The sequence below is a fragment of the Rana temporaria genome, chromosome 6 (genome assembly GCF_905171775.1).
Source record: "Rana temporaria chromosome 6, aRanTem1.1, whole genome shotgun sequence".
NCBI lineage: Eukaryota > Metazoa > Chordata > Amphibia > Anura > Ranidae > Rana > Rana temporaria.
Genome location: NC_053494.1, coordinates 17,860,803 through 17,880,633, shown reverse-complemented (window position 1 = coordinate 17,880,633; position 19,831 = coordinate 17,860,803). Strand labels below are relative to the sequence as shown.

Here is a 19,831-nt window from a genome sequence, read left to right as displayed (position 1 = left end):
GTGTACCAACACTTCCTTTTTAGAGCTATTTTTACTGTATTGGTCACGTTTTGTTCCCCTGAAGAAGCCAATGCTTTGGCGAAACATGTAGGGAAGAGTTGATCTCTAATCTTAGCAGGCCATCAATATTCTTTCCAGTAGTAAATACTATATGCTCTCCCTTTTTCTATTGATTTTATGAATTTTTGATTGTATTGTATGTTTATAACATTGATGTAACAAAATATTATATTTTTTAATTGATCTTTGTATGGGTCGTCAGGCACCGCTATAATCCCTATCCCCCCTCCTTCCCCTTTTCTATTTACTATGGGATGAGGTGTCATATCTAATGAGGACATATCAGCCACATCCTTTCCCTGTTTTCTAGGGTGTACTATCAGTGGGATCATTATAGTTTACATATTGGCCCTGAATGAGCCTTTCATGTGGCGTTGGCACATGTGCAGGATGTACGCAACTCAGTTCTTATGGATACGTAAATATGGGGTGTATGCCTGTATAGGAGTTCAGACAACGCTGCCAGCAAGACCCTGCATGAAAATAATACCGGTCGTGTGCAAGAGGCCTTTCGACTAAACTGCTCAAAGCCCCTTCTCATTGGCTGCAGTAAATCTCTGCACTGTTCGGACCCCCAGGGCTGTCAACGATTCCTAGTGAACGGACAAGGCTGCCTTCCACCATGAGATCTGGCTGCCCCCACTCTGCCGGGCGACAGACACACTGCAAAAAAACTCTAGCCACAGAAGCAAAAGCATGCAGGGAATCACAGTGAATACAAACCACAAGACGTTTATACAGGAGAGAACACAGCTTTCCAACCTGGGCTTCAGCACAGACAATTTCAGAGAGAAGCCTTTCCTGCGGTTAGCATGGAAATTAAAGAGATGGAGGGATGAGAACAGGAAGAGGAGCGGGAGATTTATAAACGAATGTAGAGGAAGAGAGCATTATTAAAGGCCAATACTGCGTCTGCTCAGGGCTAGAAAGGGTGTCCTCAAAGCAATGCGGCAATGGTGAGGGGACATTACTTGGGTGACATACCTGGTGACATCAGGGGCTGTGTTGGGTCGCACATGCTTCATGATGGTCTGTATCCAGTTCCTCCGGATGCCTGAAGTCATTGCAGACAGAATGAACTCCCCTTCTTTAGTCTGAACAAAACAAATTTCAGTATTTAAAGATTGCCTCATTCTCACATACCCAACCCACAGATTGTCATAAAGGCACAGCTTTTTTTCCCCTCATGTGCATCCTTCACACACATCCATGCAGCGCAGGAAGATATTCTGTGGGATCCAATGCCAAGGGATGACCACAAATATTCCTAGATTTATCAACAAACATTTGTGAACACCCGACCACCACACCTATACAAGCTTGTGGGACATGCCATTCCCAAACCACTGAAATAAAAGGGTACCCTCTTCCCCCTTCCACTGTTCTGGGAAGTCTTTCCACAAGATTTTGGAGTGTGACTTTTGGAACTCTTTGCCCATTCAGCCAAAAGAACATATGTGAAGTCAGGTACTGATGTTAGATCAGACAATCGGCTTCACATTCGGTGTTCCAGTTTATACCAAATGTGTTGAGTAGGGTTCAAGGCTCTGTGCAGGCCACTCCAGTTCCTCCACACCAAACCATGTCTTTATGTTGGATGAGAAGACCTTGCTCATTCCAATTCATCTTAAAGTGGTTGTAAACCCTTACTGGTATGTAAGGGTTTACACAACCACTTTAAAAGGAGTTGTAAAGGAAAAAAAAAATTTGCCTAAAATTTATGTCTGCAAGGTAGACAGACAGAATAGTGTAATGATTCTGTTAAAAAACGAGTAAATACCTATTTAATTCCTTCATCTATATCACCTCCGGCATTCTAGTTTCTGTTCTCTCATTCACTTCCTGGTTTGCATTGTTTGGTTATGTAAGAACTACATTTCCCAGTATGAATTGCGGCACGCCCAGTAATTCACACCTCCTTGAAGTCTCTAACACGTAGAGAGCGTCCTGTCGCACAGATGTAGTTCCCAGGAGGGGGTGAGCACATCACTGACCACCGCAGTAAACCCTCCCGTCACGATGGTCAGTAAAAGCAGACAAGCAGGAAGTGAACAGAAGAACAGAAGAACAGAACAGAGAAGAAATAGAGCAACTTCTGAGCAAAAACGAACAATGAGGAAGTGAAAAGAGGAATGTCTGCAGGTAAAGGATGCTTATTATGAAAACATTTTTTTCCCTTTACAACCCCTTTAAGATGAATTGGCATGAGCAAGGTGTTCTCAAGGTCTTCCCTTGGCTTTCACCTACAGGTAGGCCTAGATTAAGGCTTACCTGTAGGTGCTGGAAATATCTCCTAAACCTACACGGTTTAGGAGATATTTACAAATCGCCGTACAACGATTTCTTCTGCGCATGTGCCGGAGTTAGAAAGGGCACGCCGTGCCGTTTCTAGCTCTGGTCATGCCGTGACTGGTGGCTCCCACGCTCATGCATGGGAGTGACGTTACGCGACTCCAGCCAGTCACAGAGCCGGAGTTTGCGGCCCCAGAAGGAAGAGGGGTGAAGAATGGATGCTTCTCCTACAGGCAAGTGTCACATAATGCGATGCATAGTAGCCCATTATGCTCTACCTTTGCAGGGAAACCAATCAGGCTTTACTTCCTCTTTAAAGGTGTTCAGTGGGTTGATGTCAGGGCTCTGTGCAGGCCACTCCAGTTCCTCCACACCAAACTCGTCAAACCATGTCTTTATGGAGATTTTGGATGAGAGGACCTGGCTCATTCCAATTCATCCTAAAGGCTTTTGGAAGGGTTAAGGTCAGAGCTTTTGTGCAGGACACTCAAGTTCCTCCACACCAAACTCCTCAAACCATGTCTTTATGCTGAATGAAAAGACATGGCTCATTCCAATTTATCCCAAAGGTGTTGAGTGGGCTGAGGTTAGGGCTCTGTGCAGGACACTCCAGTTGCTCCAATTCAAACTCATCAAACCATGTCTTTATGGAGCTGACTTCATACAGAGGTACAGTCGTATTAGAACAAAACCAGTCACCACAAGGTTCGAAGAGCACAATTGTTTAATTCACAGGTGTCAAACACAAGGCCCGCAGGCCAAATCCAGCCCTCCAGGCCATTTCATGTGGCCCTTGGACCTCTCCTGCAGCTGCAGAAGAGCACCAGACCTCCTCTGGTCCTTCTTTAGACCCTGTACTTTCTGCTTTCAAGCAATGCACCCAGCTTCTTCCCAGCAGCAGCATAAGGTAAGGGGGATGCACTGTGATGTAAGTGAGGATGGGGGACTCAACTTCTGATGGTGGGGATGCGCTGGACATCTAATCTTACAGATACAACCGGCCCTTTTGAGGGAAATCATAATGCTGATGCGGCCCACAATGAAATGGAGTTTGACACCCCTGGTCTAATTCATCTCTGTATGCTGTAGTACTAACAGTGCACCTTCACCGGAACACCTGAACTTGATCATTTGGTGAGGTGTCCACATACCAGGGGCGGACTGACCATTGAGTCACTCGGGCATTGCCGAGGGCCCCATGCCACTAGGGGGCCCCATCAGGGTTGCCAGGCTCAGTAAAACAAGGGACAGTATGTAAAAATCTATGTTTTTTTTTTAGATCTGTCCCTGATATGTCCGAAACCGACATGCTTTTGATGTGAAAATCCCGAGATTTTAGCTGCCCCGCCTCTGCACTCCCTCCTGGCGTGGTGGCCATCTGTAAGCCCGGGGGCCCCATAATCTTCTATTGCCCGGGGGCCCCATGAGTTGTCAGTCCACCCCTGCCACATACGTTTGTCCATACAATGTATATGTAGGCACAACTGGTGACATTTATGAGTAAAAGACTACAGAAGAAGATGTGGAAGAACAGCGTGTTATTTTACTTATGCTGTTTCTTACATGAATTTGAAATCCATAATTCCTCTGCACTGGAAATTCCGTGACATCGTAGCAAGTTGACAAGTCGATCTCCCCATCCAAGTCGGCTGCCTGTTGGCGTAAAGAATGTAAGAGGATTCCAATAAGAGGATTCCGGTAACTGAGTGAGAAGACGATAGACTGGGAAGCAATGTTTACTCACCTCTTCTGCCACGGAGTCCCTATAATACCTCAGATTCTGGTCTGTCAGCACAAACCAATGCTTCTTCCACTAGAAAACATGCAACAGAAGATTACAGGAATTAGAGAACATTAAGCAAGAACTATGGGATAAATATAACCCAAAAAAACGCAGCATCACAGGTAAATCTAAATAGTGCTCTTCTATTCTATTATGCATTGTAATTAGCAATATTTTATCTTTAATGCCGCTATCTGGAGGTTTATGTCATGCCTCCGTCCAGCAGGCCATGACACTGCAGCCCCCTTCCTCAAATACGTGTTGTCACTATTAGTGTCTGCCTGGTTAGAACTACAGCATCACATGGTGATGTTACACAGGCTTTCATCAAAGCATGGCCTCAAAACTGACACTTAAAGTGGTTGTGAACCTTTACATATCTCCCCATGAAGTGACTGGCATCAAGTGATACACACATCGATTAAAACGAATCCTCCTACATAAAGTTGTACCTGTTCATCTGCAGTCTTCCCTTCTTTACATTGGAATGCTGAATTTATAAAGCTAGTCTGAGAGCTCAGAAAAAAGGGGGCGGGGAACTGAAATTACACACCGCAGAACTCAGTAAAGAGATCTCTGAGAGCTGATTGGAAGGAAGAAACACATCCACCACACAGGAAAAGAGCCGAGGCCATCAATCTGCTGGAGCTTCCTTCCGTCACCATTTCTCTTTTGGTGTCAGGAAAACTTGTTAGAAGTGATTCATACTGATAGCAGAGGAACGAAGCAGCAGAAGGAAATGACACTTATAGGTAGATTCAGGTAGGGGCGCGCAATTTTAAGACGGCGTAGCCTAGCGTGTTTACACTACGCCGCCTTAAGTAAGAGAGGCAAGTATATGATTCTCAAAGTACTTGCCTCCTTACTTAGGGCGGCGTAGTGTAAACGCGGCAGGCGTAAGGGCGCCTAATTCAAATGGGTTGGAGGGGGGCGTGTTTAATGGCAATGAGGCTTGACCTCACGTTTTTGACGTTTTTTGCCTACTGCGCATGCGCCGGGCGCCTACATTTCCCAGTGCGCATTGCGGCCAAGTACGCCGTACGGGCCTATTGATTTTGACGTGGACGCAAACGACGTAAAAAATTCGAACCTCGCGGCGGGAACGGCGGCCATACTTTAACATTGTTATTCCACCTCAGAGGTGGAATAACTTTAGGCCGCCTAAGGCCTTACGGAAACGGCGTAAATCGGCTGCGGCGGCCGAGCGTACGTTCGTGAATCGGCGTACAAACTCATTTACATATTCTACGCCGACCGCAATGGAAGCGCCATCTAGCGGCCATCCGAAAAATTGCAACCTAAGATAGGACGGCGCAAGCCGTCCTATCTTAGTTATGTTTAAGCGTACCTCTGTTTGAGCATACGCTTAAACATAGGTCGGCGTAGATTCTGAGTTAGGTCGACTTATCTACTGATAAGTCGGCCTAACTCTTACTGAATCTACCTATTAGTGCTCTTAATTGAGACAAGTACTCACTATAGAGCCTCCTTTCTCACTGTTTTTACCCCAGAGGAACCCTTGAAACAATATTCAGGTCTCAAGGAAATCCCCCCCGAGGATTCGTCTATCAGGGGTTATTTGAAAAGCATCCCTTACACAGGTGAAGGTCAGTGTGAGAAATGCTCGAATTGCAGTGGTGATAAGAATGTCATCTTCATTGGCTCTGCCAAGTGCTGTTGGACCTGGAACTATGAAGGTCCCATCAGATGGGAGGTCATTTAGCCACAGCTCAAGGAACCCCCTAGCCAACTGAGGAGGAACCCTGACTGAAAACAGCTGCTATAGAGGGATATGCTTTGTTCATATTTCATGTCTGAGGTTTACAACCACTTCAGCAGTATACAACGCCTATACCCCGTCCAGCGATCCCTAATCTTGTCCAACTCTGCCTGCTGACACTCCCCATTCTATGCAAATAGAGATGATAGGAAATGCCAATACAGAGGAGTAATGGGGAATGTCGTTTGGGCACGGCTGGCTGCTGGGTACTTAGAGGAGATGAATATCCCCCATCTGCATCAAAGACAGGGAGTGGGAGCGTGAATAGGAACTCTGAGGATTGATTTGTAAAAAACGATGAAGATAAGCAGAACTTCAGGCATCAAAGTTACTGAATTTCCACAAATGCTCAGAGGTTGCAGCATTTCTATAATAGGGACACCACAAGCATTTAGTTGTACTTTAAGGGATAAGTTCACTTTTTAAAAATATAATAAATACACATTTTTTTCTGATAAAAAGTTGGGATTTGTTTTTCTTAGTAGCCTGTAAAGCATTGCACCCATGATCAGCAGGCTGCTGCAGACTGTGTATCAGGGGTTCTAACTCTTCTTCAGTCCATCTACGGAATTAATTTTTTTTAGCCGACGTCAAACTTTAAGTTACATAACTTCTCTGGATGCTCAGTGGAGACAGAACATCAAACTATTTCCACTGATGTACTACACTTGCAGGTTTATAAAATAGCCACTAGAGGGAGATCTGTATTACACTGTAATTACTTCGCCTCCTTAAGCTGCTGATATTACAGCCATCCGGCTCAACCAACCTGCTTTTACAGTCCCTCAGCCACACATGTAAGCGGAGCCTTACTGGACCCTGGAAACCCACAGCAAGTGGGCAGAACATGGGTGCAAGAAAAGTTGTTGCTTTTTCTCAATTTTTGAAAAAAAGATTAGATTTTTTTTTTTTAATCAGGAGATGACGTAGATTCTTAAGCAAGGTCTGCTTTACAGTGTTTACATTTTTTTTTGTTTAGGATATAGAGTGGTGAGAACTAGGGAGATTCACCCTATTTGTCCTGGAGACTGCAGTCGCTGACTGAAAGGGGTGTGAAAATCCAAAACGTGTGTACACAGTGCATCTGGAAAGTAATCGCAGTGCTTCACTTTTTCCACATTTTGTTATATTACAGCCTTATTCCAAAATGAATTAAATTCATTATTTTCCTCAATATTCTATAAACAATACCCCATAAACACAGCATGAAACAAGTTTGTTTGAAATCTTTTCAAATTTGTTAAAAGTAAAAAAAAAATATCCCATGTACAGAAGTATTCAGAGCCTTTGCTCAATACTTTGTTGAAGCTCCTTTGGCACCAATTACTGTCTCAAGTCTTTGTGAGGATGATGCTACAAGCTCGGCACTCCTATTTTTGGGAAGTTTCTCTCATTCTTCTTTGCAGGATCTCTCAAGCTCCTTCAGGTTGGATGGGGAGCGTTGGTGCACAGTAATTTTCAGATCTCTCCAGAGATGTTCAATCGGGTTCAAGTCTGGGCCACTCAAGGGCATTCACAGAGTTGTCCCGTAGCCACTCCTTTGTTATCTTTGCTGTGTGCTTAGGGTTGTTGTCCTGTTGGAAGATGAACCTTCCCCCAGTCTGAGGTCCAGAGCGCTCTGGAGCAGGTTTTCATCAAGGATGTCTCTGTACATTGCTGCATTTGTCTTTCCCTCCCTGACTAGTCTCCCAGTTCCTGCCGCTAAAAAAACATCCTCACAGCATGATGCTGCCACCACCATGCTTCACTGTAGGGATGGTATTGGCCAGGTGATGAGCAGTGCCTGGTTTCCTCCAGACATGATGCTTGCCATTCAGGCCTGAGGAAATCAATCTTTGTTTCATCGGACCAGAGAATTTTGTTTCTCATGGTCTGAGAGTCCCTTAGGCAAACTCCAGGTGGGCCGTCATGTGCCTTTTACTGAGGAGTGGTCTCTGGCCACTCTGCCATACAGGCCTGTTGGTGGAGTGCTGCAGAGATGGTTGATCTTCTGGAAGGTTCTCCTCTCTCCGCAGATAAATGCTGGAGCTCTGTCAGAGTGAACATCGGGTTCTTGGTCACCTCCCTGACTAAGGCCCTTTTCCTCCAATCTCTCAGTTTAGCCGGGCGGCCCGCTCTAAGAAGAGTCCCGGTGGTTCCAAACTTCTTCCATTTACGGATGATGGAGGCCACTGTGCTCATTGGGACCTTCCATGCAGCAGACATTTTTCTGTACCCTTCCCCAGATCTGTGCCTTCATACAATCTCCTGTCAGAGGTCCACAGACAATTCTTTGAACTTAATGGCTTGGTTTGTGCTCTGACATGCACTGTTAACTGTGGGACCTTCTATAGACAGGCGTGCGCCTTTCCAAATCATGTCCAATCAACTGAATTTACCACAGGTGGACTCCAATCAAGTTGTAGAAACATCTCAAGCACGATCAGTGGAAACAGGAGGCACCTGAGCTCAGTTTTGAGTGTCATGGCAAAGGCTGTGAATACTTATTGTATATGGACTTTTTGATTTTTAATACATTTGCAAAGTTTTCAAACTTCCTTTCACGTTGTCATTATGGGGTATTGTTTGTAGAATTTTTAAGAAAATATTGAATTTAATCCATTTTGAAAAAAAGACTGCAACATAACAAAATGTGGAAAAAGTGAATCGCTGTAAATACTTTCCGGATGCACTGTATGTATATAGGCTATTGGTCCCCTATGAATAAAACACAACTGCCTCCAAAACAGGCATTCACACTATAAATGCATTAAATGGTGTCACTGAACAATGGGGCACTATGGAGTAAGAGAAAGAGGAAGCAGAGGTCACAGGATACCCAACCCCTCCAAAATAAATAGTACTGCTGCTCCTGTGCGATTAATTTCCAGCAAGTGCTAAATCCATCTGTGAGCGTCTGCTTCTGTAACCAAACCCCAAGTGCTTCTCTTCCTACCCGTCTCCCGCTATCCCGCAGACCCAGGAGGGGCGCAGCTGGCAGATGAATTAGGGTCATGATGTAAGCACTCCTCCCCTGCCAACTGTGCTTGTAAACACAGCGCCTGCATAACTTTCAGCTCACATCACAACAAGCCCACTCTGCGCAGAGACGGGGGCTGATGAACAGACACTGCGGCACAGGAGAACCTGTCTATTGCTGCTACCATACACCTCACAGCCCAAACAGTGTATACTGCCTGATATACGGAACACATCTATTCTTCTTAGATTAGAGTGTCCGACTGTACAATCAATACAGACCCCGCTGAGAATTCCTTTACAGAGAAAAACAAACTTGAAAACAGTTTAAGGACATTGTAATGGGTCTGACATTGCAAAAGTCAAGTTTGGAAACAGGCAAGCAGGAAACGGGAGTTGTAGTTCCTCCATAGCAAAAGACTGCAGCTTACTGAGTAATGGATTAAACCAAATGGCAGGTCCAGAGACATCTCAGTGATGGAATAAACCAAAGGTCAGATGGGACACAGATCAGTACTGTCAAGCTCTCTTGTCTCTTCCTCCCATGCTCGTCTCCAGGATTTCTCCAGAGCCTCTCCCATCCTCTGGAACTCTCTACTTCAACCTGTCCGGCTATCCCCTACTCTTGCTACCTTCAGGCGATCCCTGAAAACTCACCTCTTCAGGGAAGCCTATCACGTCACCAACTAAGCTTTTACCACTTCCATCAGCTCATTCCCCACAGTTACAACCTTTTGTACCACCTGCCCCACCCTGTTAGATTGTAAGCTCTTCTGAGCAGGTCCCTCTTAATCCTCTTGTATTTTATTGTATTGTAACTGTTTTGTCTCCCTTTTATATTGTAAAGTGCTGCATAAACTGTTGGCGCTATATAAATCCTGTATAATAATAATAATAATATGCAAGGGCTGGACCAATCTCAGATCTGGAATCAACCAAAAGCCAAGGCTGGACCAATCTCAGTGCTGGAGTAAACCAAATGCCAGAGCTGAACACATCTCAGTCCTGGAATGAACCATATGCAAGGGCTGGCCCAATCTTAATTCTGCAATAAATCAAAGGCCAGGGCTGGAGAAATCTCAGTGATGGAATACACCAAAGGGTCAAGCGGGACAAATCTCGTACTGGAATAAATCTAAGGCCAGAGTTCTCAGCCCTAGAATAAAGCCCTGCACACACGGGAAAGAATCTCGCCAGGAAAAAAATGTTGTTTTCCCTGACGAGATTCTTGGCAAGAATCTCTTGCTGCTCGAGTGTACAGACTCTCGTTTCAAAAGAACACGGTGACGTCATCGCGTATGACGAGCATGCGCTCGTCACATTCGATGCCGTCGCCGCCATCTTGCTGCACCCTACCTATGCCTAGGAAGCTACCGCGCATACGTCTAAGTCATTTCGAGCATGCACGGGTTTCCACGGCGACAGGTAAGCATACACACTCTCGGGTTTCTCGGCAAGAAAACTGCCGAGAATCTCACAACGAGAAAAATAGAGAGCAGGTTCTCTATTTTTCTCGTCTAGATTCTGGGCAGTTTTCTTGTCGAGAAACCTGAAAGCCTCGTACACACAATCAGTTTACTCGGCAAGAAAGCTCTGCCAGCAGTTTTCTTGCTGGTTCTTGCCGAGAAAACCGTGCGTGTGTACGAGGCTTAAATCTAAGGCCAGAGCAGGACACATCTTAGTCCTGGAATAAACCATATGCATGGGCTGAACCAATCTCAGTTCTGGAATTAACCAAAGGCCAGGGCTGGAAAAATTTCAGCGACAGCATAAACCAAAAGTCAGGCGGGTCAAGTCTCAGGACTGGAATAAACCAAAGGCCAGGGCTGGACACATCTTAGTCCTGGAATGAACCATATGCAAGGGCTGGACCAATCTCAATTCTGGAATAAATCAAAGGCCAGGGCTGGAGAAATCTCAGTAATGAAATACACCAAAGGGTCAAGTGGGACAAATCTCTGTACTGGAATAAATCTAAGGCCAGAGCTCTCAGTCCTAGAATAAATCGAATGCCAGAGCAGGACACATCTTAGTCCTGGAATGAACCATATGCATTGGCTGAACCAATCTCGGTTCTGGAATTAACCAAAGGCCAGGGCTGAAAAAATCACAGTGACAGCATGAACCAAAAGTCAGGCGGGTCAAATCTCAGGACTGGAATAAACCAAAGGCCAGGGCTGGACACATCTTAGTCCTGGAATGAACCATATGCATGGGCTGAACCAATCTCGGTTCGGGAATTAACCAAAGGCCAGGGCTAGACAAATCTTAATTCAGATAGAAGCTAATGACCAGGACTGGACAAATCTCAGGAGTTATGAAGTTTCTAATGTTATGCAACTTTTCACCCTTGTCGGACACAATGCACCATGTGTATGGAAAGTTCCATTGCCTGACCCGGCCTCTTTGAACCTATCAGTGCAGTTCCACTCACCTGCCCATCTGGGTACTGTTTGGTCAACCAGCCCTTCTTGAAGTTCAGGAGGTCCGGCTGCAGAAAAAAAAAAAAATGAAAGTTATCTTCATTATACCGGCTCAGACACATTTACACAGAACATTACCAAGTCTTTGCCTTTTATTTCATATCTAATAATTATAATGTGTAATGAAAAGTGACAAATACAGGACTAGACACAAACACTTAGGGATCTATAGCAAGACAAACTTGAAGAGAAAGAAAATTGAATTGTCTCTTGCTGGAAGATCTATCACTTGGCATGCATAATTCATTAAAGCATTTCTGGAAGGGCTTTCTAAGGCTGTGCAACAGACTCGCAGCCATACTGCAGAGGGTCCCTTCCCTCCTGGTGTCTAAAACTACAAACCTTTTCTCTTCTCTCCAGCTTCATAGCTGGATGGTGATCGTCTACCCCGCTGAGTGCGCGAGGGTCACTGCAGCTTCTTATACACGGATGCCAGTCATATGACCAGACCACCAGAATAACTCCCCTTTCCACAAAGTACCAAAAATACATTAAGGATCGAGCAGGGGGCTACAGAAAACAGGAGAATTTGTTTTCACTATCCGTTAACCCCTGATAAAGTTTGGGTTCGAGTCAGGTTTCCAATTTAAATTAAGACGGGGTCCGAATGCAGAGACATCTCTAAAGGCGCCTGCGAGCGCAGCGTGCCAGCTATTTGTGAGACAGGGGTCCTGCTGTTCCGAGCTAGACGTGCCAAACATATCTGCGCATAACGATCGAAGACCCTCGCCAAACAAAGCGTCCCATCCATTCTGTGCCTATTCCAATACGAGACACAACGTGACATTCTGAGAACAGCTGCCAACGCCGGCAACCTGAGAAGACATCACAGCGATTCCTAGGAGAGGTGTCGGAAGGCATCTTATCGGCTACAAAGCCCCCTGCTCGGTGCTTTGTCTCAACTATGCAGTTCACAAACCAGACTTTAACCATGACATTTATGTGTCAAAAAGTGCCACCTCGAGGTTTTGCACCTTAATGCATTCTTTGCATTAAGGTGAAAAACCTCCTGTGATGCAACAGCCCCCCCAGAGCCTCCCTTTTAACCACTTAAAGCGGAGTTCCACCCACAATTTCACTTTTTAAATATAAATACCCCTGTAATACACAAGCTTAATGTATTCTAGTAAAGTTAGTGTGTAAACTAAGGTCCGTTTTGTTAGGTTGTTACAGCATTTAGATAGTTTATAATCTAGAAATAGACCGTGGCCATCTTAAGTGTGGGCATTATGAAGCCAGACTGTATGACTTCCTGGATTTCAGCTTTGCATATCTCACACATTCTCAGTGCACAAGCAATGTAATAGGTTTCAGTCAGGTTTGCAAGGACTACTGGGAAACATGATGCCTATCCCAGAAACCCTTGCAAATAGCCTAGGCAAATAAGGAGGAGGAAGTAATGAAGGACTACAAAATAAAGGTATTTACAAGCATCAAATTAAATACAAATTGTCCATTCTGAACACTATGAGATTAGAGCATGCAGCACAGACAAACATAAAAAAAATGGGTGGAACTCCACTTTAAGACCCGGACCTTTAGGCAGCTAAAGGACCCGGCCAGTTTTTGCCATTCGGCACTGCATCGCTTTAACTGACAATTGCGCAGTCGTGTGACGTGGCTCCCAAACAAAATTGGCGTTCTTTTTTCCCCCACAAATAGAGCTTTCTTTTGGTGGTATTTGATCACCTCTGCGGTTTTTATTGTTTGCGCTATAAACAAAAATAGAGCGACAATTTTGAAAAAAAAATCTATATTTTTTACTTTTTGCTATAATAATTATCCCCCAAAAATACATAAAAAAATGTTTTCCTCAGTTTAGGCCGATACGTATTCTTCTACCTATTTTTGGTAAAAAAAAAAAAAATCGCAATAAACGTTTATCAGTTGCTTTGCGCACTTTTTGCCTTACCGTCATGGAGGACTCTGTAGACCTGCGGTCCAGGGATTTTGCTCTTCGATATGATGACATATGAGAGGCAGAAACATCTGGAATGGAGGACACCCCGGTCTCATCCTGTTTACAAAGATACAGAGATAAAACTTGTGTTATGTAGAGAGCAAATACAGGCCTGCAGCTATAAAACAGATTCCGGGGATCTCGGTCCCCTTGTAAAATGAAGCTTTTGAACAAAAACTAGCCTCAGATGTATTTCTTTTTTTTTTTTTAAACTTTGTTTATTAGTTTTCTGCAATTACAATCAGGGATGGACTGGCCATTGGGATTGCAGGGAGTATCCCGGTGGGCCGATGGCTCAGTGGGCCGGCTTCAGTGACAGCGGACCGCCGCCCCCCTCCGCTCCTCTGTCTCTCCCTTCCTGCAGTGCTCACCTCCTCTCCCTCCCCGCAGCGCTCACCTGGGGGGAACAAAGAAGCAGGGGAGGAGCAGGGGGGACGACAGAGGAGCACGGGGGAGGGGACAGACAGCTGACTCAACAGCTATGGCCTGGGAGTTTCTCACTTCTGCATAATCTTGTCCCATGGGGGGGGCACTGAACTGATTCTTTGCCCCGGGTGAAATAATAATGTCTAGCTTCCCCACTGGTACTGCCTATAAGAGTACCAGTACCAGCCGTTCTACTCTAATAAAGTAGAATGGCTAGTGAAGGGGGAGAGGGGGCTTGGGTGGCCGGGTGCGGGAGTTGTCCGGACGCCGTGGGAGAGACCTGTCATAGTGGGCCAGTCTGGATGAAGTCCAGGGCCAAATTTTTGTCCCAGTCCAGCCCTGATTACAATCATCAAAAAAAAAAAGGCTTACAATCATCAAAAAAGGCTCAGATGTATTATTTCATGTTTGGTGCATGAGGTGCAACTGCAACACAAATACTCCACCGACAATTCCTACATCATAATCCACCATGCAAGGTCAGAACCTGTACCCTGAACCAAGACGCTGGCACAGGGGTGAAGCAGGCATGCCTGCATTGTAAAATCCTAACTGGGTGTATACAGGTTGTCTCACACACGATCAGTTCCCCTGCTTCATTCTCCCACCCTGTGGCTTGGCAGAAAGTTACGCTGAACAGTCTTCAGTGACTGATGACTGGGGGAGGGGAGACAATGGAAATGCTTTCTCTTGGCTTTAGCAAAAGGATGACAAATTCTTCAACGGCAACAATGTATCCACAATCTAACTTGCCATGGTTACACACAATGTATGTCTCTTCCTGGCTATAGCCAAAAAAGGTGAGCATGACTATATTTAGGTGCTGGGAACATGCTCTGCTGCCCAGTTTTGTTTTCTTCTGTTACATCATTCTCCCAAGGTGCTCCTATGAGGACTAGGCATGTCCTTAAAACACTGCCTACGAATCATAAAGTTATAATTCTGCTCTGTATTGGGACACGTCAGGAATTTACTTATGCTGACTCGTAAAGTTACCCATAGGTCTTAAAGTCATGGTTGTCAAGGAAAACATCAAAACACAAACTCAGTCCATCAATACAAACCCTGTCTCAGAACCTAAATATCAAGTGCAGCATCATCAACGGAGAGCTCTACTGAAGAAAACAATTGGCCAGATTCAGAGAGAGATACATCGACGTATCAGTAGATACGCCAACGTAACTCTGAATCTGCGCCGTCGTAAATTTAAGCGTATTCTGGAAACCAGATACGCTTAAATTAGGCTAAGATACGAGCGGCGTAAGTCTCCTACGCCGTTGTATCTTAGGGTGCAATATTTAGGCTGGTCGCTAGGTGGCGCTTCCGTTGAGTTCGGCGTAGAATATGTAAATGCCTAGATACGCCGATTCACAAACGTACGTGCGCCCGTCGCAGTAAAGATATGCCGTTTACTTAAGGCATTTTCCGGCGTAAAGTTATTCCAACAAATAGCTGGCCTAGTCAATGTTAAGTATGGCCATCGTTCCCGCGGCGAAATTTGAAATATTTACGTTGTTTGCGCAAGTCGTCCGTGAATGGGGCTGGACATAATTTACATCGAAACCAATACGTCCTTGCGGCGTACTTTGGAGCAATGCACACTGGGATATGTACACGGATGGCACATGCGTCAATCACGTCGGGTCACCAAACATTAACATAAAATACGCCCCCCCATCCTCATTTGAATTAGGCGCGCTTACGCCGGCCACATTTACGCTACGCCGCCGTAAGTTAGGAGGCAAGTACTTTGTGAATACAGTACTTGCCTCTCTGACTTAAGGCGGGGTAGCGTAAATACGATACGCCGCCTGAAACATACGCCACAGTACCTGAATCCAGCCAAATATCTCCTTACATAACCAAAGAATATTATTGTGCACCAACACCCAATGCTCAACAACTGTACCTCTGCGCCACAGATACTTTAAAACACAATGCCGATTTACCTCCATCTAAACTGCTGCCACTTTAAAAGTTGTACCTTATAATCCAAATACACTTTCTCCCATATAATAGAGAAAATAGTGAAGCTATCTTACATGTCTACATCACCAACCTCATTTGCAGATATCGCCCAAATTGTCCCCTCCGCTCCTCCCAGGACCTCCTGCTCTCCAGCTCCCTTGTTACCTCCTCCCATGCTCGCCTTCGGGACTTCTCCAGAGCCTCTCCCATCCTCTGGAAATCCCTGCCCCGGTATGTCCGATCAGCCCCTACCCTGTCCACCTATAGGAGATTACTGAAAACTCATTTATTCAGGGAAGCCTATCCCATACCCACCTAACTGACCCCCGTCAAATCATTCTCTGCGGCCATTACCTTTTGTAGCACCACCCCCTCCCTTTAGAATGTAAGCTCTACAAGCAGGGCCCTCCTGTACCTTCTGTATTGAACTGTACTGTAATTGTGCTATCCCCCTATACATTGTAAAGCACTGCATGAACTGTTGGCGCTATATAAATGGTGTATAATAAGAATAATATCGTCAGCGATATAAAAAAAAAACAATGTAAAAGTCCAAAGAAATTTGTATTCACAAGAAAGAAAAAACACCTGGTGTTATCCTTGTGTAGAAGAACGTATAATCACACAAATAAAAGTCCACTCTTTCCCTGGACAAAGTCGTGATGACAAAACGCGTCATGATAGGGCTGTATGGCAACCGGAAGCGACGGTGGTGAGGTCAGTTGAGACGCTGATTCCATCTTCCTGGCTATGCTATAGTGACTTTATGCAGTGTTAAGGCCATAAAGATTTATATTTTAGTCCACTGTTTAATAGTCTTGATGGACCCTGTGAGAATCTTCTCAATAATGTGCAATCTTCACACCACATGCTCAAGTGTCACCAGCTGCCAGTAGGGCACTCACTGCATTATATTGCCTCACATTATCATATTTGGCATTATGCACATTATCTCAATAATAGATCCACTCCACCATCGGGACTCTCCAGACCAGCTTGCTTATATATAACAAATTCATAATAAAAAGGGTAAAAAACAGGAGGCACTCCAATTGTGTAGTATGTTAAAGCCACCATTCATTTCCCATTTGTCTAAAATTGCACTCACAGGGGAATAAATCTTTATAGCCTTAACACTGCATAAAGTCACTACAGTAACTGGACAAGCATAGCCAGGAAGATGGAGGCGGCGTCTTACCTGACCGCTCCTCTATAACACTCCCGGAGCGTCACTTCTGGCAGACCGTATTGCATCACTTCCAGTTGACGTACAGCAGGGGCTAACACGTTTCGTCATCACAACTTTGTCCAGGGAAAAACAGTGTACTTCTATGCTTATATATTGGTGTGTGTCATATATAGATACATTATATATATATATATATATATATATATAAACACATGCATACTTCTACACGAGATTCACATATGTTATTACAAATTTTGTTTGGACTTTTACATTTTTTTTTTTTCACGGATTGATTTGTGTAAGATAGAGCGGCTATTTTCTCCATTATATGGGATAAAGCGTATTCGGATATCTCCTTACAACCTTCCTTCCTCCAAAAGAGGATTTGCAAGTTTGGGTACCAAAAGCTAGTAGAGGGGAGATGGTCTACAAATTTTTGTTGAAGGCCTTACAAGAAGAGTGGAGGCTGTTATGGTTCCAAATAGGGGAGCAGACTCTTCATATTCATGCCTGCGGTTTTGGAAAGGGATGGTCATTTAAATATAATGGTCAAGTCTGCAAAAACTTGCTTTGGGGCACACAGATATCATCCATACTGCATAGGTGGATGGTTATATAATGCAACCAATGCCAGCCTTAATTTTGGGCAAGTGAGCTGTTCCCTTGGTTGATAAGCCCTTTGCCGCGTGTTACTCCAAAATGAACCACTAAAAATCACCCTAACATTACCCTTTTCCTGGGGTAGGTGCGCTTTTCGCTGCGCCCCTGTCGAGCCTCACTGGTCGGAGCTGCGGAACAATTGGTCTCCATGTTTTCTGGCTTCTCGATATCCAGAGCTTCAAACTTCTCAATAACCATAGAGCGCCTAGAAGAAGGGGACAAGAGAGAAGAAGGAAAGGACATAAGAGCCAGAGCACACCCTATAGAGGATGGACAGACATAACTGAACAATGCAACATACAAAAAAAAAAAAAATACAGAACCATCTCCCCCATATCAGCATCCCCAGAAACTCCGCACACTATAGATAAGCAGCACCAACAAATAAATTCAGCTCAGTTTTCTTTGAAGTCGGTTCTTCAAGATAGAGGGCTCTCTGTATGTTGGGTTCCGGTACTGCGTTGTGTCCTTGTGCTGAACCATCATTAACACCATCACTTCAGTCCCTGTGAAGCCTTGTATTTACAATGCAAGAAGATACAACCAATGACAATCACCCAGATCTCACCTCACCCGCGGAGTAAGGGGAAAGGCTGAAAGTCTTGCCTTTTCCATCCTCAGATGCCAGGAAATAGCCATCTATGCCCTAATACTCCCAGAGTAGACCTGCCATTGGTCTTCACTAAAGCTGACCATACAATATAAGGCCTCATTCACACTGACGGACCGTTCAGGTCCGCCTGTCAAAGACCAGAACACTTTTTGCGATTCGGCACTGCGTCGCTTTAACTGACAATTGCGCGGTCGTGCGATGTGGCTCCCAAACAAAATTTACGTCCTATTTTCCCCACAAATAGAGCTTTCTTTTGGTGGTATTTGATCACCTCTGCGGTTTTTATGCTTTACGTTATAAATAAAAATAGAGCGACAATTTTGAAAAAAAAAAAGCAATATTTTTTACTTTTTGCTATAATAAATGTCCCCCCAAAAAATGTTTTCCCTCAGTTTAGGCCAATACATATTCTTCTAGATATTTTTGGGGAAAAAAAACAAAAAAGGCAATAAGCGTTTATTGATTGGTTTGCGCAAAAGTTAAAACGTCTACAAAACAGGGGGTAGAATTATGGCATATTTTTTTTTTTACTAGTAATGGTGGCGATCTGCGATTTTTATCGTGACTGACATTATAGCGGACATATTTGACACATTTTTGGGACCATTGTCATTTTTACAGCGATCAGTGCTATAAAAATGCACTGGTTACTGTGAAAATTACACTGGCAGTGAAAGGGTTAACCACTAGGTGGCGCTGAAGGGGTTAAGTGTGCCTAGGGATGTATTCTAACTGTAGGGGGGATGGGCTGTGTGTGACACTACAGTGATCACAGCTTTTGATTACAGGAAGCTGTGTACACTGTCCTGTCACTAGGAAGACTGGGGAAATGCTTGTTTACATCAGCATTTCCCCCTTCTTCCTAACCGTGACACGATTGAGTCCGTGGGACCCGCGGTCGGAGTCACCGAGCTTGCGGCGGGCACGGCCAGCGGCGTGTACGCGTCCACAATGCCATTATTAAAGAACAACAATATTATATATATATATATATATATAATATATATATATATATATATATATATATATATATATATATATATATATATATATATATATACACATACACACACACATACACAGACACACAAACACGTTGATCTGCCCAGCCGTGCCATTCTGCCGACTTATATCGGCGTGAGTCGGTTGGCAAGTGGTTAAAAAAGCCTGGCACTGCCTATGATTTCAGCACTTATGAGACAGCCCAGGCTTTCTGGTCTGTCAGTCATTCTGATTTGTCATTTCAGCTACCAACTCTGGTATGGAATTCCTCTATTTGGATGTAAACAACTGTTTTATTGGTTGATGCTGCTTACTTTTTAACCACACTATCCATAATCAGCCTTCACCTTTACAACAAAATGCAGAGCCTTAACTTTCCTAGAGACAACTGATGAATGCAACTCTTTCAAGAACAATAAATAATAAATCAACATCATAAAATATACATAAAGATGGAAGCGAACTCCCTAAGCTAGCCAACATCAAATACACTGGATTCTTTTATCTGCAGCTTTTCCTATTAATGCAAACAGCTTTTTCTTTAAAGTGTCCCGGGCACACAGATATAGTGTAGGCCGCCATGCTGTAGGTGGCACGGGACCATGAGAACACAGACTTTTGGCAATCTCGTTGGAACCTAGCGACCCAATCGGCTGC

The 19,831-nt window shown here is 44.4% G+C and overlaps 1 protein-coding gene across 9 annotated transcripts in view; it reads right to left on the bottom strand.

Annotated features, from left to right (window-relative positions):
• Window positions 1-19,831, bottom strand: part of LOC120943194 (myosin phosphatase Rho interacting protein) — a 224,446-nt gene that overhangs the window by 50,446 nt on the left and 154,169 nt on the right. For all 9 annotated transcript variants that reach the window (XM_040356353.1, XM_040356356.1, XM_040356355.1 and 6 more), the window contains exons 8-13: window positions 17,629-17,764; window positions 13,269-13,373; window positions 11,308-11,364; window positions 4,097-4,165; window positions 3,916-4,005; window positions 1,045-1,154 (exon numbers count right to left, since the gene is read on the bottom strand). In XM_040356353.1, the coding sequence (XP_040212287.1) occupies window positions 1,045-1,154; window positions 3,916-4,005; window positions 4,097-4,165; window positions 11,308-11,364; window positions 13,269-13,373; window positions 17,629-17,764 (567 nt within the window). The remainder of the gene's footprint in view (window positions 1-1,044; window positions 1,155-3,915; window positions 4,006-4,096; window positions 4,166-11,307; window positions 11,365-13,268; window positions 13,374-17,628; window positions 17,765-19,831) is intronic.